Here is a 25,539-nt window from a genome sequence, read left to right on the forward strand (position 1 = left end):
TCACACTTTAGATTAAGGTCCAATTCTCAGTATCAACCAGACGTGCTGCACACGTGCTGAAATGTGAAGCCCCCCTGGTGATGTCCAAGTGTTTGTTTTTCTAATGAGTTTGGTTTTAGTTATAAGATGTTCTAAAAAAATGGCTTGATAACATGATTTCTTTGTTTGCAATTGAGTGAGCAGACCTCGATACTGCGGCTTCACCTCGCGCTCACTACTGCGTAGACTCTGGCTCCAAAGTGACATCATCGGCACAATACGTCAGCGGCCATATCTTGGACATTTTAGCTTTCTTTTTTTTTTACAGTGAAAGTCAATGGCGATGCGTCGTCTATCTATTTACAGCCTCAGCTATTAACTAACTTTAAGGGATGTAGAATAAGGCATTAATGTATAATAATAAGCAGGGAGTTAATAGTGAGAATTGGATCCTAAACTATAGTTTTAACATTATTTATTTGAATAAAGAAAATATCAGTGGTCAACTTCCGTAAAAGATGAACCCTTTTTGGACGATCTGTTTTTGTATCTCTGATCTATACAAACAAATCCTTTAAACAAATTAATTTGAGGTTATCATTCCTGAATGAAACAAATTGCATCAACGTTATTTTTAATTTCTCGTGTGTATTTGCAGGTGTTCTTTGCATCCGTGCGTTCTGGAGGTTCCAGCCAGGTTTACTTCATGACTTTGGGTCGCACGTCTTTGCTCAGTTGGTAATAGTCCCAGAATCTTTACAGGACTGTTCTCAGAATCTGAAAGTCAACATGACGGCCTGAGGCCGGGCGACACACGATCAGAGCCTGGTGTGAATGACTGACAAACTGAACTACACAAAGATCCAATGGCGTCCTTTTGCAGCGCGCTGCATGGGAAACGGCTCGAGAATACTACAGTATTATTGCTCGTCTGTGTAAATGTCTTTCTCTAGAATTGAGTAGAATCTGACTGGTCTGAGAGGTGCGGTGCTGTTTCTGTCAGACGGTCAGTAATTGTGTCATGGCAATGAAGAAACACTAAATGGCTTGTTTTGTAATTTATTTCTAATGTTGATGATTTTTATTTATTTGTTGTTTTTTACTTGGGGTTAACGTGACAGGATTCCTGGAGTGAGGCGAGGGATGTTTTTGTTTGGATCATGTTATGTATTATCTGTCATCAGAAATCAAAAGGAAGCAGACAGAGGTTATCTTTGATTTTTCTCCAGATTAAATGTGAATCTAATTTGGATTAAATGTGAAACTAAAGTGGATTTAATGTGGACTGTATTGTGACAGATGTGCAGGACACTTTGTTGCCGCTTTTCCCTTCTCGTCTTTTCACATTAATATACAAGTGTATCAATATGAATGGCCTTTTGCTTTACAATGTTTAACAACAATGTAAAGGCGGTGACATTATTTTTTGAAAATACATCCTTGTTAAATATTATTGGCCAATATTCTTGTTAATCTGCAGACATGCCTTCATAAACTGTGCAATGCGTAATGTTCACTTTCCTGTACTGTCTCTTTATAAATCCTCTAGTTTCTGAAGGTTTGGGAAGAGCTTGTTCAGTAATGACCCAAGGGTATTGAACTATAGCCGCTTACCTCACAAACGTGACGAATCCCACCAGCCGCTCACTCCCTCACCTTCATTACTAACCATTCATGATTCACTTCAGAACTCTCCTGCTCAAGACAACAAGCCAAATCTGTTAACCTTTATTATTATTATTATTATTATTACACTCATAGATTATAAAAACCCGTATATGTTATTATAGTTGATTTATCTTTGTCATGGACGATTACTATCATTCAGAATTAGACGTCTGTTAAAATCACAGCAGTACTAAAGTGATGAATGATTGAACAGAACTGAATTTCCCACACATTGCTTCTGGGTTGCGTTTCTCGAAACCTTCGTATCGCTACGTTGTTCTTAAGAATACATCGCTACCACTCCTAAGGTATAACTTAAGAATTAGCGTTAAGAAGTTTTCGGGAAACGCAACTCTGTACTTTTTTAATTATTTATAGGTCTCACGACACACACACACTTGTGCTCATTTTAGTCTATCTGTTGGGTTTTGCTCATTGAACTCGGCTCTCAAATGCAGTTCTGTTATGTTCGTATTCTCTTTTTTCTGTTTAGTTAATGCCTCATGTTTTCTCTTCCCACCGTCAATAATTATACGTCTATACATAACCATTCATGTTTTTTGTTCTTTTTTTTGCGATAGTTAGTTTTTTGATTAGTAACAAACTTACAGTGAGATTATGAATTCTTACATGCTGTATGAGAAGTTATTTCTGACCATGGGGAAAACAAGTGACAGAAACTGCCACGAAAATAAAACTGCGTGGGCTTTTTTATGTTTGTGCTGGAAAATATTGTGCAGTTTCCATCTCGTGGATTTCATAACATTAGAAGCCTGAAATAAATTTACCTGAAAAACAAAAACAATTTACAAAAAGGTTTTATTATTAACGTGTTAATTCATTACCTGACATGAACTAACAATGAACAATCTATTTGTAGAACATTTATTCAAGAGAGTTCATATTAGTCAATACAATTTCATTGCAATACTTTGTGCATTAACTAAAGTGAACAGATGCAACGTTTGAATTTAAAAGTAATAGTAAATGAACAAAACCACTTCAGCATTTAATTTCAACTTCGTTATTTCATGTTCACTAATGTAGTTACCTAATGCTTGCAAATGGAATGGTTTTTAAAGCATACCAAAAAAGATTCAAAGAAGCAAAGTTTTACACTAATGTGTACTGCTTGTGTCATTCAAGATATTCCCTTTTTTTGTATTTAACTTTGTGTTTTTAACCATAACACTTGTTATTTAGGAACAATAATCGAGCTAGTGTTTTCTAAGCACTGCTTTGACTTTCTGAATATGTGGACTGACTGGTTGTCTGTTCAGTTGTGGCACTGTATTGTTTGTCCTCTCTGTATATGGCAGGAAGTCCTGTATTATCCTGATGGTTCATTTGTTTTCTTTGAAAATAAACGGTTTAATTTAAGGAATCGTTCTTTGCTAAAGTTACACATTTGTTATATTAGAAATGTTACAATTATCTTTATAAAATGGTCAGTTCTGGTCCTTGTTTCTGATTGGTTGAGCCGCTTTTCTAAGCCGTTCTGAAATACCCCGATTTGTATTAATTGTAGCGCAGTGAGCTACAGTGCCTTTCATAACAGCTAAAAGCTCCGCTTCCCATCATGCCTAACAAACGCCCCTTAGCTGTTATAAAATGCACTGTAACCCACTGCTTCTTGGGGCTGATTGCTTGATATTTTCATGACTGGATGATGAATCGCTGAAGGTCCATTGGATACAATAATATAATATTGTATTGGGTTTTTCCCCAATTTTGCATTGTTGTTAAGCAGCTTACATGTGTGTAGATTTCATCTTCAGACTCAAACTTTATGGGAGGAGAGTATTTAAATCAATCACGCAATGTGATTTACTAAGGTTTGCGCTCATCATTGTACTAGTATTTACGCCATTATTTAAACCCTGCACTAATTTGTGCCGCTCTTTGTAGACTGCATTAGTCATTATTATGGGTGTAACGATACAATACACATCTCGATATTTTGAACAAAATAAAAAAATGAAACTGAAATTCAAATAACATTTATTTTCAAAATATTAACCATTTCAGTGACTTTTTTTGTTGCACATACGCGCGTGCGCGTGAACTATATTTGCGTCCACACCAGCGGACGATAACAATAACGTTATGTTTATTTTAAGCCTGCGCGCTGCAGTGTTCTCAGTCACTAAAATGAATGTAGATGACCTGCTGATGCTTTCGTTTTCATTCCCGAACATCTTTTCTCCAAAATATGACAGCAAAGGCTGGATGCTCTTACTGAAGGCTGTGGACTCATGTCCGGGACGTAAAGCATATATTTTGCCATCTTGCTGACTCATAAGCATTACATATATAATATCCTGCCATAAACACACCGCTTTCCGACCACTACAGTCTTTAATTCTGACATAAAAGCCATGTTGCGATCACCAAAAGTCAAACACTATCTGCCAGAAACTGCCTGACAGTATGTTTTATCGTTCATCAGCTGGAAAAAAACTCGTTCTGAAAGTGATCCCAACGATATCGTTCTCTGTATCTTTATCCTTGTAGTTATGGTGTGAACCCCGCTATTCTCCTGAATTAAGGACGATTTTTAAAACGTTATTTTTTTATAGTTATCGTTATAATGTGAACGGCCCTTAACGCACACTCTTCCTCAGACACCGAATATTTCAGAACACCTGTCACGTTAGTCAAGCTTGCTTAGCCGATCTCATCAGGTGCAGCTAATCAATGTCAACCAATAGAAATCCAACACATACTGTACTAGACTGTTTCCTGTTTAGGTTGCCTTCTTAAAGTTCCTTCACAGCTGTTCAGTCGTTCAAAACCTAACCCTATCCCCAACTCCTCTTCATCTGACTTCAACGCTGCATGGACAGCATCCGTCAACATTAAATATTGCTATTGTTTACATCTTTGACAGTAGTGGTCTGGACAGAACAATCAGTCTAAAACAGTGACAGCTACAGTTACACTGTGGTTGAATGTGACTAAAAAAATCCCTCGTTTTTAGATTGGAGCTACTGTTGAATACAATGTACTTTTTAATGTATAAGAGTATGTATTTGTGATGAGTTGTGAGAGTCCCTGCATAGTGATAAGAAAAGAGAAATCTGTTTTTTCTAGTGGACAGCCCTACTCACAACGATGATGTAAGACACCAGAAGTGTTTCTATTGAGAGAAATTCCACTAGATGCAATGTAGTGTCTGTGTCTTACCCAATAACTGAGACTAGAGTACACAAGAGTATGTTACAGTGCGGTGTGAGTTTTCTGAAAACGACACTGCAAATGACTTATTTTGTGTTATTCTTACACATGAAAGTTAAGGAATATTGAAGAGAACTTAAACAAATGGCAAAACATAAGTTGATGATTCCCTAACCCCCAATTTTACTACGTTCCACAAATAAGCATTCGATCTCATGTGCATTAGGTGGTATAGAAATAAGGTTTAGTTAAATAAGTCTGAATACTGTATATAATTATATAGAATTCAAACAAATGGACATGTATATACATTTCTCAAATCTTTTGAGCTCCAACCTTGATTAAACACACCTGAGTAAGCTAATCAAGGACATGATCATGAAAATCACAGTAGTTTAATCAGGGTTTGAGCAGTGGCCCCTCGGGACTAGATTTTGGGAACCCTGCTATACTGTATGGTTGGATTTTAAAATACACATTCATATTTATTAATATAGATGAGACTGTGTGTCTGCTATACATTATACTGTTTAAAATACAATTTGAAGAATTCACAAGGGGAACTGCAAATGTGTCAACAGTTTCCTCTTTTCTTTCCAAAATGTACAAACGCGAAACATCACTATTGCATTAAAAGCCTGCTAAACGCACACCTACAGCATGAATCAAAGTTAGATTTTACCAAGTAATTTACCCAACATTTTAAACTTAGTGCATTACTCAGAAAGAGTGTAAAATTCTGAATATGCATGCAAACACCTCATTATTGTCTGTCTATAACCGTAAAGAGTGTTTTGTTTGTTGGGCTGCAAAGAGTTTATCATGCATCAAAAAGCACAACTTAAGTGTTTCATCTCCATTAAACGCATGTCATGATCTTTGTGTGTTTATTTTCATAAATGTCTATGATGGGATATAATCAGGGCTCTGGTTTGAAAATGTGGAGTTTCCACTTATTGATGAGGAACCTTCCTGTGCATGGGAGCAGGGATTCCCCTGTAACCTGCCCATAAAACAGAGAACGGCTGACAGCAGATTCAAGTCTTTATATTCCTCTGCTTCATTTCAAATCACTTGCTTATTTCATCATGACCGTCAATAGAAAGGTGAGAATCAGTTCATTGCGTTTACAAAATGTATATTGAATATTCTCATTGTAACAAAGACTTAATGTAAATATATGTATGGTTCTCATCATACTCTTGACTAACAACATGTATTTACCAAAAATAAGAGTAATATTGGGGTTCAAAAATTAATTGGGTTGAGTCAAAGATGATAAGCATTCTAGTTTGATTCGCTTTTAAATGTTTACATAAATATTAACAGAATTTTATATTTGCTTGAAGGACAAAATTTTGGTTACATTTACTTAACTCACAATTTTGTATAGATTATGTTGTACATTAGATGCTATGAAGGTTGGTTTATCAGGTTTTTAATCTTTTAACTGTATGACATTTAGTTTGGCTTTTAATGATGTGATGTTTGTTTTTTCTTGACAGTGTGTCTTTGACTTCTGCATATGCATTATAATGCTTTCCATGACATTAGTCCTTACCTCTGCACTACCTCTAAAAGGTATGTGAGTTAAAATCTACAAAAGTATAATTCTGTGGGAAAATACTACAGAATTGAGATTATTATTTGTCTTGTAAAGATTTATGGATCTTATAGTAGGAGGGGTTGATAAAAGCAAAAATCTACATAATATGATCAAATATTCTAAAATGTTTTGGCCTAGAAACATTTTAAAATGACAGTTACAGTATGTTTTTAAAAAGTAATATAAATAGGGTGCGTTTACACTTGGCATTAACATGCGATCTAGGTGATCCGAACAAGCAGATCGGATCTTCAGACGATCAGGACACAGCGCGTTTACACTTGTCATCAAGTGGCTTCCACATCTGAATAACTGAGCGGATCTCTATAGTTTCCCGCCCATTATTTTAATAAGCCTGCAATTTAAAAATAGCCCCGGTGCGGGGAGATTTCACACAACATGTATAACGGGGAGGATGAGCATGTTACAGATTTGATACGCAGCCATGTTGAACTTGAGGCAGCGGTGGGAAGTAAACCGCGGTTAAAACCATTAATGATCTTATATGTGAAAGTATAAGCAGAGGACGTTTGTAACATGACAAGCTTTTGTACTTGAGCTGTGGCGGGTTTCACTCGTGCGCACACACAGACTCTAACAGTGTTTTTAAACACATCATTTGTTTATTCATGTCACAGACACATAAAATAATCACATAAGTAGGCCGAAGTTCCTATGATCAAAAGCGACCACTTACATCGTTCTCGTCTATTTGAGTTGGTTCGGCTGAAAGTGACAGCGCGTCGTTTCTTTGGTCAGCGCCCTAAATATCGTGCTTACTGACATCAGCTATAAGCAACACTATACAATCTTGTTTCTGTGTGTAAATGATATACAGCGTGTTCAGAGCTCCGTTTCAAGCTGCCCGTCTGCCGCTTAATCTGTCTTCCGGGGACGGTACTTTCGAGTCAGATCCGTGGGCGTGGCTTGTTGGTTTTGACTAAATCTTTGGTGTTTCAAGTCTTACGAAACCTTCCCTAACCCACACCCTGACCCTAACCTTACTCTAACCATCTAAACTACCTATGATTGTTAAAATTGATGAAAAAACAAGTTTGGGTGATGACGTCAGACTCGAAACACCAACGATTTAGTGAGAGCCGTACGAGACACAAGCGGCAGCAGCCCTCGGGGAACCGGAGAGTTGATTACGCCGTATAGGCTACAGTAAACACACACACGTATGTTAGAAACAAGCTGGTATAGTGTTGCCATTCGTGTCTGTGACATGAAAATAAACAAATGATGTGTTTTAAGATGGCGCTGTGTGTGCTAGTCAACGCCATTCATGGCAGTCACAAATACAGCGATGATACAGCTGAAGTGGTCAAGTAAAACATCTTGTGTGATTTGACACAAATCCTCTGTAGGTTAAAGTATCCGTGATCATTTCGTGGGAAAATGAACGACTGTGCAACGCTCGGGAGCAAGAGTAAACTTTCCTCTGCATTTGTCAGCTGCTCCGCAGTCTGAGAGGTTTCGGACAGACGAGAGAATAATGATAGCGGGCGGGTTTTCTGTGAAATTGTACCGGTAAATGTAGATAAACTGTCTGGATTGCGTTTACATTACACTGAGATCCGATCACAATGCGTCCTCGACTACCTCTGGATCTGGACACGCTGATCGGATGACATTCCGATCAGAAGCGCGTTTACACTTGTCTTTTCAATGTGTATGTGGACAACATCCAGATACAGGTCGCATGTTAATGCCAAGTGTAAACGCACCCATATATGCAATTTTAAAAGCATAATTTTTTCAGCACTAAAACAAGTGAAAAGCAGTATTGTCATACATTTGTAAAACATATTTATATAAAAAAAGGTTTATAAAAACAAATTAAAGATAAATAATATGTTTACCATGAACAATAAAAATCAATAAAAAGAGCTTTATGAAAAGTTTTATTAAAGATTATGACAATAACTTGTTTCACAACCCTTACATAAAAGACACACAAAATTCACATGTACAAAAGACACGTGATCATGTGTGAAATGTGTGTTTTTGGAACATTTTGTGTGAATCCCATGTGAAACACATAGGATAACATGTGCGACATGTGGTGATGTCTCCACATGTGATCACGTCACCACATGTTGCACATGTCATGTGATCACATGCGAAAAACGTGAAATTCATCAGTCTTTTCTGTAAGGGAAGATGATTATTTTGTTTTGTCTTCTGGTTACTCCATAACACTTTGTAATTGGCCTAGACAGCTGTGTGGTGGTTGGTCCAGAGATCCCTGATTTTCACGTTCAAGGAGAAGCGGTAATCATAAAATTTCCATTTCTTGAAGATGCAATTCATTACAGGAAACTGCAATTGGACAACAGCTCAACATTCCATATTAATCACACCAACCAGAGAAACCATAGAAGTCTAAAGAGTTGTTGTGATAGGGTGGTGCAGAATGGGCGTGGCATCTTGCTCCTCCCATCACACCCTTCCGATTCTGGAATTTACACCTATGTTTTAAGGTTAGATCTTACTTCACACGTCATACAAACTCAACGTACACGTAAAAACTCATGTAGTAGAATTCAACCTTTTGTAGGTAGCAATGTCTGAGGAAAAGCTAAGCAAAAAGTCTCAAATAAGTTCTCCCATGAGCATGAGAGATGATTTCTGATTATATTGCCAACAATTAAAACTAAAATGAATAAAAAACTACTGTAATATAACTGAATTTATTATATTGAACTGTATAAAATTAAAGAATATATGTGAAGTATTTATAGAAGATATTTGAGTCACATTACCTTTTTCTACTGGTTATAGTTTATTTATAGTATGTTTAATATATCCTTTGAGTTGCAATATTTTGTTCCTTTTTTATCACCACATTGTGGAATGACAATAAGGCTCAATTGAACTTTGGAGATGTTCTTCTTGGCTGGGTTACATTTTCCATGTTCAAAACTCTAGGGTGAGGCTGAATTTATAGGGGCGTGATATTTAATTGACTATTGTTTTTATGTACCACACTTGTACAATCATGTACAATCAATGTACAATCATTTGTATAATGGAATTGGGGGCGAACTAATTTGTCATGAATCACATGTTAACCCTTTCGTAAGATTGCGCAGATGTGCACAGATCTGTGCTTGTTTCTACGTTAGATTGAAAAACGAGGCCAGCTAATTTGCAAGAATTTCTTTGAGCAAATGTCTGGATTGTAATTCCCCACAAATAAATAATAACCCCCCCAAAACAATAAAATTCATAATAAATAATCATTATGTGCTTAAATGTAACTCAAATATTTATCTGCCTAATTGCTTTATAAATAATTGCATTATATTCTGTCTAAGTGGTGTCTGCGTTTCTTATTAGTGGAGACACATACTGCTTGATTGGGAATATTTCCATAACCATCTATGAATCCGAGGAAGCCAACATCACTGTAATGCCCTATACCGCACACACAGGAGAGAATACAAGAGTTATTTGTCCTCATTTGAAATATTTCAAAAGGGCAGAAAATCCAAAATGGTACAAGGTAGGTCAAATGTAATGAAGTAGACCTAATCTACGAACAAATAATTAAATTAACAAACAAACAAAAACTGTCTTTATTTGTCATTTGCTTGTTAATTGACAGGATTTTCAGAGCACAGCTCTCACTGTTGGTGAAGGACAGTACACAATTGAAAGAGGAATAATACTGACCATCAGAAACATCTCTGTGAAAGATGAGGGCTTCTACACTTGTAGACTAAAAGTGATTCTTAACAATATCCAGTATAATGTGAGCAGAACTTGGAGAGTGTCAGGTAAACAAATTGTCAACATTCTGCTTGTAGTAATGTAACAAATGCAATTTTTAAAAATAAATCAAGTTGTTTCATTAACAACAAAAACTAAAAAAACACAAAGACCTTTTACTTGGCACTAATCAGTTACTTCAAGCCTGTTCAGGTCAATTACTTAAAGGTCTGTGACCAAAGTCATTTTCCAAAAATAAATAGGTGGTTTGTTAATAACAAAATCTATTTGAAACAGTCCTTTTATCTTCAGCTCTTTAATAAAAATAAAAAGGATACAGTATATATAAATCATAATTGCCAACACAATCACATTAAACAGCTCTAATTTTTGGACCCTAAAACATTTAAAAACAAAAGAAACCCCCATTCAGAAAAAGTCTTGAGGGCTGCATTTCCCGATAACGTTGTCTCTTGGCGCACTAAGCAGACTCTAAAGGAACACCTTAACTCCAGTTATACCTTTTCTAGGCGTGTTTCCCAACTATACTGTACCTTATGAGGTTAATTTCTTACGTCCCACGTTACCAGGTGTTGTCCATGGCGGTGGTGCTGAATTAATGGATATCGATCGTTCGACAATCAATTATTCACTCTATACAGGGACTGCTTCACTGCGTTATGTGAGGCGTTCTTTATCAAATAAGCACTTTAGAAATAGATGAAGTTGCAATTTTTAGGATTCATAGGATAAAAATAAACCAAATTGCAAACTAAATCCAACCATGGATATTACTTAATTGTAAAATGAGTGTGCGAACCCGCAATCTCATGCCCAAATGTATCAACCTGCTACATCTACTGCCAGTATGGTTATTTATATCAAAGTTTCTCAAACTTGGGTTAATAAGGAGGGTCACGCAAAGCCACTCGCACGTTTATTGTGCTTGGACACTGGATACGCAAGCAGCGCATGTACAGCGCGAAGCATGTTGCTTATTGACGCGTTTATTAAAACATTAAAATATAATCAACATTATTAATCGCACTTACAATATCAAGGGGAATAATATAACCAAGTATGCCATAATTGTGCAATTGATATTGCAATTAAACGTATTCATTTATGACGAAAAATATAAAAAGTAAAGGTTTTTTCCCTATTTTCTATTTAAAAGGTGTGCCATGACAGCCTACCTTTGTTTATACCTGTGTTTGGGAACCCCTAATTTATATTCTCATAATATATGTTGCTATAGTGTCTGTATTTACTCAATAAAAGCGCAGAACGCGGAACATATAATCAACACCCATAGCAGGTAAAACACCTACAGCTGAATTTAGGGGATGCTCCGTTGAGTTTGTCTTGACAAAGTCAGACCAACAAGATCCAAAAGCTGCTGAATTTTCTGCCATGGCAGGCTAACTTTTCTATAACTATACTTGCAGCATAAATTGTAGCCAGGTTTTCACAGATTAAATGCACTAAAATGCTCCGCGGATGGTGTGCCGTCTTTGATTTTGCAAAAAAAACTGCTGTATCGCTGCAGTTTGTTCTAAACTTCTTACCACAATGTATCTCTCTAAATATACTCTAAATTATTTGGTTTGCCAGCTGATGCACCTTTAGATAATATCAGTAAAAAGCTTACAACCATCAGTGTAAAGACAATATTCTTTGCATGAAAACACGTCAATATACGGGTGTGTTTAACTTTAGAATTGTATTTGTATAGACTGCGATGTAAAGAAGCTTTTTTTCACAGTGCCACTAGCGGGGTGAACTCTTAACAGTGATAAGGTATAGCTTAGAGCAGTGGTGTAGTCTATTTTTTGTAGTGAGTATACTCTGATTCCCCCCAGCCTACTCACCCGTCCCAGATCGACAACCCATATACCTGTATAAGCACCACCACACTCACGGATGCATATAGTATGCCTCTATATAATCAAGAGCATTCTGGAAGATTTATTTCAATAAAGATTTCAATAGCCAATGACAGCTGGGGGGACTTGCTGGTTTTGTTAATCACTGTTTAACTCAGCCAGTTAAGAGTTATACTTAGCCTTAGATGGCATATGTATACAACCCCCAAAGCACAGGTTTTTTCAGCTGGCAAATGTCAATGCACATTTGTGGTCCATGTGAAAACCCAGCTATAAAGTCATTTATTCGTGATATACTATTTCTACACAAAACCCTCCCTGCTAAAAAGTAATATTACATAAATTCGATTGGTTTACTATTACTATTATGAACCACAATTATTCCAGTTATATATGTAAAAAAGAATGTATTGGGCATTAATGGGTGTTCTATTGATCCCCATCTGGATCTCTTGTGTTTTGGGCAGGGTACTATTATTTTTTCAGCTGGGCATGTCATTTCATTTTCATTTCATTTATTTATATAGCACACATAAACACAACAGAAGTTGACCACAGTGTTTTACAGAGCCAGCATAAGCAAGAAATACATAAACAACAGATGACTAAAATAATAAAGGACTTAAAACAAGTGTACCTAAAATGCCTGGGAGAGAAACTAGAGCTTTAATTTAAATTTAAACTCATGTACAGAGCGCGTCATGGTCCTGTCCTCCTTGTCAGGAGTTTTCTAGTTCTGTGGACAGGGTCATGACAGTACCATGTATTTTGTGCTTGTTGTGTTTTGTGTGGAAGCACATGGCCTTTGTTGTTGCTTTGTGCCATGTGCTCTCCTGTCACGTGTCTTGGCCCCGCCCCCTTGTTTCCCCATCCATCTTCCCATTAGCATTTCATTCCCCTCACCTGCCCAGTGTAATTATCCCTTGATAGTTTTCTCCATTTAAGGCCCTCTTGTTTTCTGTCCCGTGCTGGTTTGTTTTGACTTCTACCCGGTCATGTAGTCCTGAAATTCCTGACAGGGCAACCAACATAATGTAAAGAATATCATGTGAAAGCATAATCTTTAGATTTTTATATAGTTTTGACTAGTAGCGAACCGTGACGTTTGAGCCTTGGCCCTCTGTGCACGCGCATGCGCAACCCCCCCCAAACCCACACCAACACACTTAACCTTATTTTACCTTACCGTGCTTTCCTATAGAAGTGCGCATACATCATTATACCATCACACTTAACACATGATACATTTACAATGCTACTCCAGACTTGAAACGCAACAAGCCGAATGGCACAGCAAGAAAGTATCACTAAAATAACATGCAATACAAATACAAATCATTATTTCACATGTGCATTATGATCGGTGTGCCGCGTTTATGTGCTCTTCAATGGAATAATGGACAGGGTTGCGTACACAGAGATTCAGCGAATAAACTGTGATTATAATAAATCTTAATATTAAACTGGTAACGTTAAGTTACAGTGAACTAAACGTATGGAACTGACTAGGGATGTAACGATTCACCGTGAGCCGGTTGAAAATCGGTTATAATGAGTGACGATTCAATTCGGTTGAGGCTTGAACTGAATCGCAATACATTTTTTGAACAGCAGGGGCCGCTATTTTCACTGCAAACCTAAACGTGGATGCTGATATTTCTTAAATGCAAAAAAATCCAAGATAAGCACAGACAGTATTAGTTTGTTTATATTAAAGAGACTTTTTCTATTATTAATTTGTTATAAAATCGCAGTTTACTTTTGTTATTTGAAATAAAACATTATTTTATTATGCAAAGAAACGTGAAGCATTTAAGAAATAATGCAAGGGAACTTGTTCATTTCTAATTTGTTTCAACTCATTTTTTAAAAATAAATCGTGAGTAAATCGTGAATAAATCGCATCGTGAGATCAGATTCGTGAATCGCATCGCATTGTGAGCTGAGTGAATCGTTACATCCCTAGAACTGACCATAGTAAATTTACCATTTATCTGATAAAAGCTCCTGTATGACATATCACTTATTGCTCCCTGAACTCTCTGTAAGTCACTTTGGATAAAAGCATCTGCTAAATGACTAAATGTAAATGTAAATAAAATGTCACCATTATGCAGAATAACAGCAAATATGCACAATATGTTAAATTTAAGACTGACCAGTCAAAATCACTCGTCTCAAATTAAGCTCACATCAGCAACCAGAATGAATTAAGGCACGGCGGCCGAATAAACCATAAATAACTTTGATGATCAAATTACATGATAACAAAGTCTTCCTCCTGTTGTTTTGAACAACGTTGATCAGCTTTTCTCTTTTTTTCCGAGACTTGATAACAAAGTTCATCCATTTTCAATGAGATTTTCCGCATTTCCTCTTCTTCTTCTTTTTTAAGTTTGGCGGTTGGCAAACCTGCTTCGTGTGCTGCTTCCGCTTTGCGAGATTACTGGTGAACAACCCCCCAGATGGCGGAAAGTTAGCAAAAAACAACACTTTAGAAAGATGATTCGCTACTGGTTTTGACTGACTAAGATCATGTCATGTCAAAGACTTACAGTAAATCATATTGAAATAAATGGTTAAAATCAAACTCTGATTCTTGTCACTAATAACTAGATTTTTTTTGTCTAGTTTTCACACACTGGGTCACACTTATGAGTGCAAGTTGTGCCTATTATTGACATTGATAGTTAACTATAATAATTAACAATGAACATTTGTGCAGTTTTATCAAGCACCCGTTGCACTTATAGATTGCTGGCATTGTCTCTAGCCTGACTTACCAGGAGTTCTCATCTCTTATCATCGAAAACAATTATATAGCCTACATTGTAGTATAAGTTATCACTCCCTTTCTCCCTCATTTAATAGATACAATTTAATATGCCAACAATCCCCTTACAGTTATGTTAATGATAACAAATACAGTATGCTCATTTTATTAAAGAATACGCAGTTGTTTTAAAAGTGGGGGTGAGTTGTCAGCAGAAAGTATAATATACCGGCGAACAGAGTACGCAATTGCGACCCTGGGACGCTATCGCGACAGAGGATGACCCTGCTTACAGCGTAGCATCAGCCTCGTCGGGCTCATTTTCTGTAACGCCTACTGCAGTGTCACCCGAAGCACCAGTAGCTTCAGGGGCAGGCTTACGAAAACACTGAAATAGTGTAGTTTAAATGCTTGCCTTTCATGATCTCCTTTTGTTTCATATATCCTGGGTGCACCAATGGTCCAAAAGTCAGTGCGTCACACTTTTCTGACTCAAAATGGTGTTACGTTTCCCCACGCTTTTTTAAGTGGGTATACACTTAAAAAATATATCTCGATCTTTTCTAGTGGGTACACGGAGTAACCATGCGTATCAATTCGACTACACCACTGGCTAAGAGCGCTTCAGACCAACCTTCTGAACGTATGACTTTCAGTAGGTATACTTAACTAAGAACGTTTCGGGGAAAACATACTAACGAATCAGTACAGCTTAAGGTATAACTTAAGAAAGACGTAGCGATAAGAAGGTTTCGGGAAATGCGGCCCTGTACAATTGGGAAAGAAGGTTCATATAAAAGAGTGTCATGATTCTCGGGGTGAGACACGGAGACAAGGACAGAGGACCCAAGTGCAGACAGCGGGTAAGGGGTTAACAAGACAGACTTTAATAATAACTACAAAAATACAAAACAAAGACCCACGTGGGGGTAACACAATAAAACACAAGGGTATAAAACATGACTAGACTAACTACACTTAAACAAGACTAAAGTTAAACATTTAACATAACTAAACTAACAAGAACTCACCAAACAGGACACACACGCAACAGTACAATGAACCAGCACAGGACAATGAAACATGAGGACTATATAAAGGGGACTAAATCAAGAAGGGGACAGGTGCAGGACATGAACTAATTAACAAGCAATAACGAGACGAAAGGGCGGGAACAGAGACGCCACACCGGAGAGAGGGAGTATATGGAAGGCCAAAACTGTCTCTCTCCACATAAAACAAGAGGTTCTGTCATGGCTCTGCCACAAGATCAAGAAAAGCAAGACAAGATGGGGCAGAACCATGACAGAAGCCCCTCCTTAAGGAGCAGCATCCTGATGCTCCTCAAGGAACAAACAGGACTAGACAGACTGTGACAAAACAAACCATAACCATACATAACCAAAAACGTGATACATAGAAAAAAGCTCAAACAAGACAGTGCCGGCTGGAAGGCCGGCTGGACAGTACATGGCGCCAGCTGGATGGCCGGCAGGACAACCCATGACGCCGGTTGGAAGGTCGGATGGACAGGACATGGTGCTGGCTGGATGGCCGGCTGGACAGGACAGGATGTCGGCGGCTGGGCAGCGCTCTTTGGCAGCTGGGCAGCATCTCCGACGGCTGGGCAGCGCTCTCTGGCAGCTGGGCAGCAAACAAGGACAGAAACAACAAACAAGACAAGGTGTCGACTTCGACAGGCCTGGGTACCAGCTGGGATGCCGGCAGGGATCTGCAGCGAGAACAGGACACCGGCGGCCTCAACCCTGGAGGGGAATCCGATGACCTCAACCCTGGAAGGGAGCCCGGCGGTCTCGATCCTGGACGGGGTTCCGGCAGTCTTGACCCCGGAAGGGAGTCCGGCGGTCCCGACTCTGGACTGGAGCCCGGTGGCCTCTACCCTGGAAGGGAGTCCGGCGGCTTCGACCCTGGAAGGGAGTCCGGCGGCATCGACCCCTCCCGCTGAGATCCCTCTGTCTGCTGGGTCCAGAAAGGTGCTGGTTCATTCTGTCGTTATTCTCGGGGTGAGAAACGGAGACAAGGACAGAGGACCCAAGTGCAGACAGCGGGTAAGGGGTTAACAAGACAGACTTTAATAATAACTACAAAAATACAAAACAAAGACCCACGTGGGGGTAACACAATAAAACACAAGGGTATAAAACATGACTAGACTAACTACACTTAAACAAGACTAAAGTTAAACATTTAACATAACTAAACTAACAAGAACTAACCAAACAGGACACACACGCAACAGTACAATGAACCAGCACAGGACAATGAAACATGAGGACTATATAAAGGGGACTAAATCAAGAAGGGGACAGGTGCGGGACATGAACTAATTAACAAGCAATAACGTGATGAAAGGGCGTGAACAGAGACGCTACACCGGAGAGAGGGAGTATATGGAAGGCCAAAAGTGAAGTGAAGTGAAGTGAAAGTGAAGTGAAAGTGACCTATTAGTCAGATATGGTGACCCATACCCGAAATGTGACCTCTGCATTTAACCCATCCAGAGAGTAGTCAACACACGCACAGCAAGTGGTGAACACACGTACACCCGGAGCAGTGGGCAGCTATCACTGCAGTGCCCGGGGAGCAAGTACAACTGTCTCTCTCCACATAAAACAAGAGGTTCTGTCATGGCTCTGCCACAAGATCAAGAAAATCAAGACAAGATGGGGCAGAACCATGACAAAAGAGTGTCCATTAAGCCCCCAAAAGCATTTTAGACATAAAACTATTTCAAGAGCTTGTTGCTCTGAGCTACATTGTACCTTTCCCCCCTCAGCACACACTGTTCTTTCTATAATGGCCACCCCTCACTTCCTTTTGGCAGGCCCTTCATAATAAGAGTCCACAAATGTATCATAATAATTGCCAACCAAAAATATATACAAAAGCAATTCAAATAAACAGAAACAAATGTAAAACCACAAAATAAGATTTTGTGTTAGAATAAATTAACAGTAAGCAAGGCTGCTTTTCCTGGCTGTGTCACAGTAATTACAGATGCCACATGTCCACACTGTATAACCCAGTGGTTCTCAAACTGGGGACCGTGGCCCCCTGGGGGCCCCAAGATGGATCCAGGGGGCCACAGATTTTGTGGCAGTTTATGAAAAATTGAAATTTATCATAGATTTTATGCAATCAAACATCAGAAAAATGACACCACCAACCAAAAGAATTGGGGTTCCAGCATTGTATAGCTGAATGTTTTTGGTTTAATTAAAATTTTAAGTTTAAGATTATACGTCTTTATATGGGGGGCCGCAAAGCGATGCCCTTAACACAAAGGGGACTTACAACGAAAAAGTTTGAGAACCACTGGTATAACCCATGCACTGCTAAATGGAGCAAACTGTAAATAAGAGATAACAAATAGCAACTTTTGTCAGGTGATTTTTTTAGTCTCTCCAATGTTTTATCTATTTGAATAATTTTCTTTTGATTACTGTTGCAGTTTTAGAAGTTTCTAGCCCTTCTCCTGTAATCTCTGAAAATCCCAAAGTGTTTACATGTGAGTGTCAGAAATGTCATTTAAATTTGATTAAAACCACATTGATGTGTCTACAAAAAAAACTTTAAATAAAAAGAAGAGAAAAATCTGACCCGAGTTAACAATGTTAATAATTTTTATACAGCATCAAGTTATCTATTTCCCTACATTACCTTTCCTGTTGATGGATCCTTCATTAAAAGTCATTGTGGTAAGTGTACACTGCTATTAATGTTATAAATGAATCATTTCATCTCTGAGGAATTATGCGTGCACAGTTTATAAAGACAAACTTTTATGAAATTTACGGCAAGTCCATTGAAAGTGTCACGGGCACTAATAGATAAAACAAAGGTAAAATGTTTGTGCCAACCTAAGACCTTAGAACAAAAAGGTCTCATATTATATTTATATATTTTTCTCATATTATATTGTTTTTTTATCCTAAGGGACTTAAAAATGAACATAGTACCTCATTGAAACAGCACACAATATGTTTGGCATATTTTTGCCAAACTTGCACACTTGTTGCAAAATATTCCTATCTCTTGTTTTTAATTAATGACATAATCAGCAACTAGTCGACATCGACTTATATAATGTGACTTAACTTTTTACTTTTCTAAAATGTCAGATCATTCAACATCTAATCTCTTGTGTCTGATGCTTCAAATGATCCAGTTCAGAACATAACAAATTATTTAAATTGATTTGTAAACCAGTTCAGACAGGTTTGCTCATTATTTTAATTTCTTAAGTAATGGCAACCGGAAATGTAACACGTTACTACCTACCTCTGGTGAATTGCTTATCAGATTGAGGAGATTCATATGAACTAAACCAAGCGTTCAGCAGAGACTGGAAAGCGAGCTGCTGCAATAATGGAAAATATGTGAAAAATAATGATAAATTATGTGTCTTAATACCATGTACTGTCTTCATTTTTTACCTCAAGTACTACCATTATTACTATTATTATTATTGTTATTTTTTGAATTATGATGTATGTTTGTTTAAAGATGACTGATCGTTCATGTCATTCACGAACGACAAGCAGAGGTTCCTTTCGTTCGTGTACAAACGAGATCTCTCTCGTTCAGACACAAAACACCGGCTTGTTCGTTCAGTACCTTCAATGAATCATATGCTCTGTCAGAGCTCATACTCAAACGCCATTGGCTCGTGCTTTAGACACTCTTAAGGCAAGACGCTCTCTGTGCTCGAGGGAGAGATTTCAGTGAATGAGGCATATGAGTCGATGCATTTCGTGAACGAGAATGATTCGTTTACTTAAAAGATTCTTTCAAAATCAGCTCCACACCAAATATGGCTTCATCATTGGGTTTTCACACCTAACCCTAGCAATTCAGTCTGAGACCTCCCTAAAAGGACCTGTAATCCGACCTCCACCAGAGAAGTACAGTTCCTTTGGGAGTCCGTTTGTGGTGCTATATTTTCATGACATGTTTAATTCAACTTCAAATCACCTCCCTCACTTCAAACATTGAACTCTCCTCTTTCACCCCACTGACTGACACTGAAGTCACCAGACTTCACTCCAGCCACCCCACCACCTGTCCCCTTGACCCAATACCCTCCCATCTCCTTCAGGCCACATCCAGCACACTCGCACCTGCACTCACACACATCATCAACACCTTCCTGCTCACCGGCACCTTTCCATCCACATTCAAACAGGCCCAGGTCATGCCCCTACTGAAGAAACCCACATTGGACCCCTCTACTACCGACAGTTACAGACCTGTCTCTCTGCTCCCATTTATTGCAAAAACACTTGAAAGGGCAGCTTTCAACCAGGTGTCATCCTACCTATCCCAGAAAAAACTACTGGATGACAAGCAGTCTGGCTTCAAAACAAACCACTCCACTGAGACTGCACTGCTATCGGTCACAGCCTGCCTAGAGGTCATCTCGGCTTGGATGAAAGAACATCACCTCCAGCTGAACCCGGCCAAGACAGAACTACTCGTGTTTCCGGCACACCCCACGGTGCAACACGATCTCACCATCCAACTTGGCCATATCACAATCACTCCTTCCAAAACAGCCAGGAACCTCGGAGTCATATTTGATGAACAGCTGTCCTTCAATGATCACATTGCAAAGACATCGCGGTCATGCCGATATGCCTTATTCAACATTAGAAAGGTAAGACACTATCTCACTGAGCATGCGGCACAACTCCTTGTCCAGGCCCTGGTAATCTCAAGGTTGGACTACTGCAATGCTCTCCTTGCTGGTCTTCCTGCAAAGGCTATCAAACCGCTCCAGCTGGTCCAGAACGCAGCAGCACGCCTCATCTTCCAACAGCCCAAAAGGGCTCATGTGACGCCCCTTTTCATCTCCCTCCACTGGCTACCGGTTGAAGCCCGTATCAGATTCAAGTCACTAATGCTTGCCTACAGGACTATCACTGGATCTGCACCGGCATACTGTCACACCCTCCTACACTCCTACACCCCATCAAGATCCCTGCGTTCAGCGAACCAGCGGCGTCTTGTACTGCCTTCCCATAAGGGCAGTAAATCGCTTTCCCGCTCATTCTCATTCACAACTCCTTCCTGGTGGAACATTCTTCCTAATTCGGTCCGGTCAACCACATCTCTCACAACATTCAAAAAACTACTTAAAACCCATCTCTTTTGTGAATACTTGACAGACAAATGAAAAAAAAAAAACACTAACCCGCTCTCTTTCTCTCAATAGGTATTGGTCTAGCTTTTGTTGAAACTAGTAACTTTGTATTGGCACCTATTGCATTATTGCTATGACATATCGCTTATTGCTCCTTATACTCTTTGTAAGTCGCTTTGGATAAAAGCGTCTGCTAAATGTAAATGTAAATGTAAACTTCATTTGATTTATATACGTAACAATTTTTACAATGTTGCATTGTTTCGAAGCAGCTTTACAGGAAGGAAAAAAAAACAAAATAAAATAGTACATGGTATTATGGAAAGAGTAAGACCATTCTAATAAGGCAATGTTAGTGGAATTTACATAGCTCTGGGCTAATCTATTTTCAGCAGTCTCCAGGTAAGCAAGCCAACACGAAACAGTGGCGAGGAACCCAAACCCCAAAATTATGAATAAATGGAGAAAAAAACTTGGGAGAATGTGAAAGCAATGAGGTCCCAGTCCACTTTGCATTTCGTTTCGACATGTGAACCTGGAGGGTTGCAGTACCTGAAGCTGTGTTCTGTTAATATCCATATTTACATCAGTTTCATTTAGGGGTGGGTAAGCTGAAATTTTGCACCAAAACACTGTGTTGACCAATGAAACAGATCATCTCAATATGTCCCGAAACATAAATAGTTTTCACTAACATATGAATTAGAGCAGCTGGAAGAATAGCAAATGCACTCATTATTAAATATCACATTATATCACATGAATATCACATTATCAACATCTTGGTTAATGTCTACATTTATTTCCATTCCTCTTATATTTTCAATTAATACTGGCTTACACAATTTGAACTAACAAATTTTTCAATTATTAGCAATCAATCAATATATATATATATATATATATATAAATGCTTTTAATTCATGATACTTGAAACAATAACCAATGATAGTTAAAGTAGACTTATTGTCTTTTATACCCAAAATCCACAGCTGCACAGAAAGCTAGGGTCTGAGTTCTTATTAAAGGGTCATGTGGCGCGAATACGTGTTTTTCTGTGTCTTTGGTGTGTTATACATAAGTTGCCCATGCATGTATTAGACACATAAAATTGCAAAAATTAAAGTGTCAAAACAAAAGATGCGTTCTATCTCGTCAGTTCATGGTATGTTTTGACTAAGACCGCCCAAATGTATAAGCAAGTAAGGTGGGCGTACCTGAAGAGGAACCTGATGTTCCAAATATGGTAAGCGGCGTTACATGCTTGCAGTATTCCACCAATCACTACGCACAGGTTAACTGGCCAATCATAGCACACCTTGCTTTTAAGAGCGATGACCTTTGTAAAAAATCTGCTCGTTTCAGAAAGGCGATACAAACATGCACGGTATGTGTAAAATACTGCGTTTTTCAACCTTAAATCGTGTTTACACATTGCATTAGGCCTACATCTAAAACAAACCATAATATTAGTTTCAGCCATGTCACATGACCCCTTTAAGGTGTCAACAAGAAATCATCCGGGATCACATCAGTGCTTAAAAGGACCAAAAAAAGCTTGGTTCTCTTTTGAGTCCACTATAATGCCAACAAAATTGTGAAAAAAAAGGTGAAATTCGGCCAATTCCGTTTCTGATTTTAGTCCTTTTAAAATGAACTATAGGTGAACCCATTGTTTCTGTTTCTTCTACTCTGTAGTCTTAAATTGTGCTGTTCACTTTCAGGTTCACGGCTGGAGATTCAGTGCAAAGTGTTCATTGGGAACCAATCAGCTGAGTTCACAGATGTCACATGGATGATTGGTGGCACATCAGTGGAGAATTCTTATCTGGGTAAACGTGTCTTCCAGAAAGAAAAGAGGTAAGTGTGACTAATCTGAATATTATCATATTTGTGCATCTTTCTGTTTAAAATGCACAACTTTACCCATTGCTCTTAGACTTTTATAACATTAATAGATTAGTGAAATTTATTCACAGTATTATGATGAAAACTATGGATGACCTAAGTACTCAAAATGAAATAATTAAAATATGAATTAATTCAGTGAACCACTAATACAATTCTCTAATTTATTTAACAACAATGTAATTATTAATTAATTAAATTAACCATTCATTAAATTCATTCCTTTATTTTGTAATGTCTCCTGAAAAAATCTTATTAATTGTTTCATAATAGCTACTGTCAAAAACGACTACTGCGGTAAAACGTTTTCATAATATAATTTTTTTAAGTTACATTTTTTTAATAAAGGCATATGTTTTCCAAAAGCATGTTTTTCATAATAATAAGACAGATTTCACAAAAGTTTTGTTTTCATAATTATGGATAATATTTCACAAACGCCAATCAACAGACTCAGACAGTTTCATTTTGAGTACTTTGGTCCTCCATAGAAAACTCATCTCAGCTACTGAATTTTTGTGTGTTTCTAGAATCTCAGCCAATCATATTGAGGTGCAGCTGGTTATCCTCAAGCTACAGAAGGAGGACAATGGAGCTGAATTAAAATGCATCAGTCAAAACCAGGCCAAAAAACAAGAAGTTGTCACTGAAATTAAACTGGAAGGTGGGAGAATTTTGTCCACATTATGAACAAACATATAATGGAAAAAAATATAATGGGTTCTATAACTTCTACTCAGTATCTCTCTCTCTTTCTGTAGATTCGGAGTCTGTGTGGTTGGTGGTAGCTGTGGCCTTCTCCTATTTTATTCTAGTTGTGTTTATATTTCTGTATCATTTGTGTCAAAAGCCACAGAAACAACAGGTATATATTCTGGCGCAACAAAAAAGCACAATTTGATGATTCTATACCATTTGTAACTGTTGATGATTACTGTAATCTTGATCCGTTCTGTTGAATTGGTCTTGTGTTTATTTTAGGGCTGTCAATCGATTAAAATATTTAATCGCGATTAATCGCATGATTGTAATGAGTTAACTCGTGATTAATCGCAACTTAATCGCACATTTTTATCCATTATAAATGTACCTTAAATGAATACTTTTCAAGTTTTTAATACTCTAATCAACATGGGCATGGACAAATATTGATGCTTTATGCAAATGTATATTGTTTATTATTAGTGAAACCGTACTCAACATAGAGCATGGAGACTAGACATGTTTCAAAGGTCATAGATGTTTTTCAAAGAACTTGTACATGTCTATTAAACACATGAAAAAAAACTGGAAAAACACAGGTTCCCATTACTTTCTCTGCACTGAGCTATTTACTTACACAGGCATGTTTACATTTTCGCAACTGTGATAGCTCGGTGGAGGCTGTGTGCAATGCAAGGCATATGCTCGAACGGATGCTGCCTGGCCGCGGCAATCATGTTGCGTGCACTATCGGTGGTCAGTGGGCTAATTTTGAATTCAATATTCCACTGTCTGGCTACCTGCAGAAAGTGCTCAGCGCAAACGTCAGCATAGTGCCTCTCGTCTGTCTTCATGACGGTCAAAGCGTGCGACCGTCGTTTCCAGTGTGTGTCAAAATAATGAGCCGTGACCCCCAGGTAGCTATGGTTACTGAGGGAAGTCCAGTAATCTCTGGTGAGCGCAACCGTGTTTGTCTGTCTTATCGCCTCCTCGACTTTCGCTTTCTCCTCTTCGTAAGAGTCGTGAATCTTGCTTGTAACAGTGGCTCTCGAAGGTAGTTCATATGTGTAATCGTTAGATGCGATGCGAATAATTTCAAGTAGACCCTCGTCCTCCACTACATTAACTGGCCTACATGCTGTAGCCACCCATTTAGCTATCGATGTGGGGAGTCTGTTGCTTGTGGAGTTGTCCATCCGTCTCTGCTGAAAACAATCTAGTGTGGTCTGCCGCGAGGAGGAGAGCTCTCTGCGTCAGTTGTATGCTTCGCTTCAAGTGATATTTTAAACTCGACGTGCTGCGGTGATAGCTTAATTCACATCGACAATAAATGCAGATCACTTTAGTCTTGTCGACAGAACCATCAGACATCGTTTTATATATGTATTTTACGTTCAGAAGACCTATTTATTTCTCCATTTCTGTTTGCTGCTGCATCATTTACTTTCTCAAACTACGGGCAAGGCCAAGGTTCAAACAGAAAATGCGCGCTGCGTTAATCGCACGTTAATAAAATTAGTGCCGTTAAAAGGAATTTGCGTTAACGTGTTATTAACGCGTTAATTTTGACAGCCCTAGTTTATTTTAAGGTTTAGTTTACTTTTCTTTTAGTTACAGTAAACCTTGAGGCCATTTCCTGATGTTTCTGCTGTTGTTGTACAGTATATACCCTTCTGTGTTTTGTAAGGTCTTTTCATGTAAGGATGTAGATTTTCTTTTATTTGGATTCCTCAAGTTTACAGTTTTGCATGGTTGTTATAATTAATAATGTTATGTATGCTGATGATTTAGTTGTTTTTTCTCAGAGTAGTGTTGGTTTTCAACAACTGTTAAATATATGTTCTCATTCTCGCATTCGATTTGATGTGCAATAACAGAAACAAGTGATTAGAACCAAAAAAATAAAGAACTTAACCGTTCAGAATTGTCTCTAGCAGGATGAGTGTTAAATGTATACACC

The 25,539-nt window shown here is 38.2% G+C and overlaps 2 protein-coding genes across 6 annotated transcripts in view; both read left to right on the forward strand.

The window, feature by feature from the left end:
- The window catches only part of map4k4 (mitogen-activated protein kinase kinase kinase kinase 4), a 62,388-nt gene extending 58,841 nt beyond the window's left edge, over nucleotides 1-3,547 (forward strand). Inside the window, exon 27 of the mRNA XM_057336936.1 lies at nucleotides 638-3,547. Within this exon, the coding sequence (XP_057192919.1) occupies nucleotides 638-721 (84 nt within the window). The 3' untranslated portion in view covers nucleotides 722-3,547. The remainder of the gene's footprint in view (nucleotides 1-637) is intronic.
- A 2,282-nt stretch (nucleotides 3,548-5,829) lies between these two features.
- On the forward strand, nucleotides 5,830-25,509 carry LOC130556102 (interleukin-1 receptor type 2). 5 transcript variants are annotated; one of them, XM_057336801.1, is made up of 10 exons: nucleotides 5,830-5,930; nucleotides 6,330-6,405; nucleotides 8,652-8,916; nucleotides 9,776-9,941; nucleotides 10,044-10,215; nucleotides 18,279-18,335; nucleotides 18,460-18,525; nucleotides 22,694-22,829; nucleotides 23,408-23,541; nucleotides 23,639-25,509. In XM_057336801.1, exons 1-10 carry the CDS (start codon nucleotides 5,913-5,915, stop codon nucleotides 23,776-23,778), a joined length of 1,230 nt encoding a protein of 409 aa, XP_057192784.1. In that variant the 5' UTR covers nucleotides 5,830-5,912; the 3' UTR covers nucleotides 23,779-25,509. The 5 variants fall into 5 exon arrangements, with proteins under 5 accessions (XP_057192784.1, XP_057192785.1, XP_057192786.1 ...); XM_057336802.1 differs by having other exon boundaries at nucleotides 8,656-8,916; XM_057336803.1 differs by having other exon boundaries at nucleotides 8,736-8,916.
- The last annotated feature ends 30 nt before the right edge of the window (nucleotides 25,510-25,539 follow it).

This window comes from Triplophysa rosa, linkage group LG6 (assembly GCF_024868665.1).
Source record: "Triplophysa rosa linkage group LG6, Trosa_1v2, whole genome shotgun sequence".
NCBI classification, from domain to species: Eukaryota; Metazoa; Chordata; class Actinopteri; order Cypriniformes; family Nemacheilidae; genus Triplophysa; species Triplophysa rosa.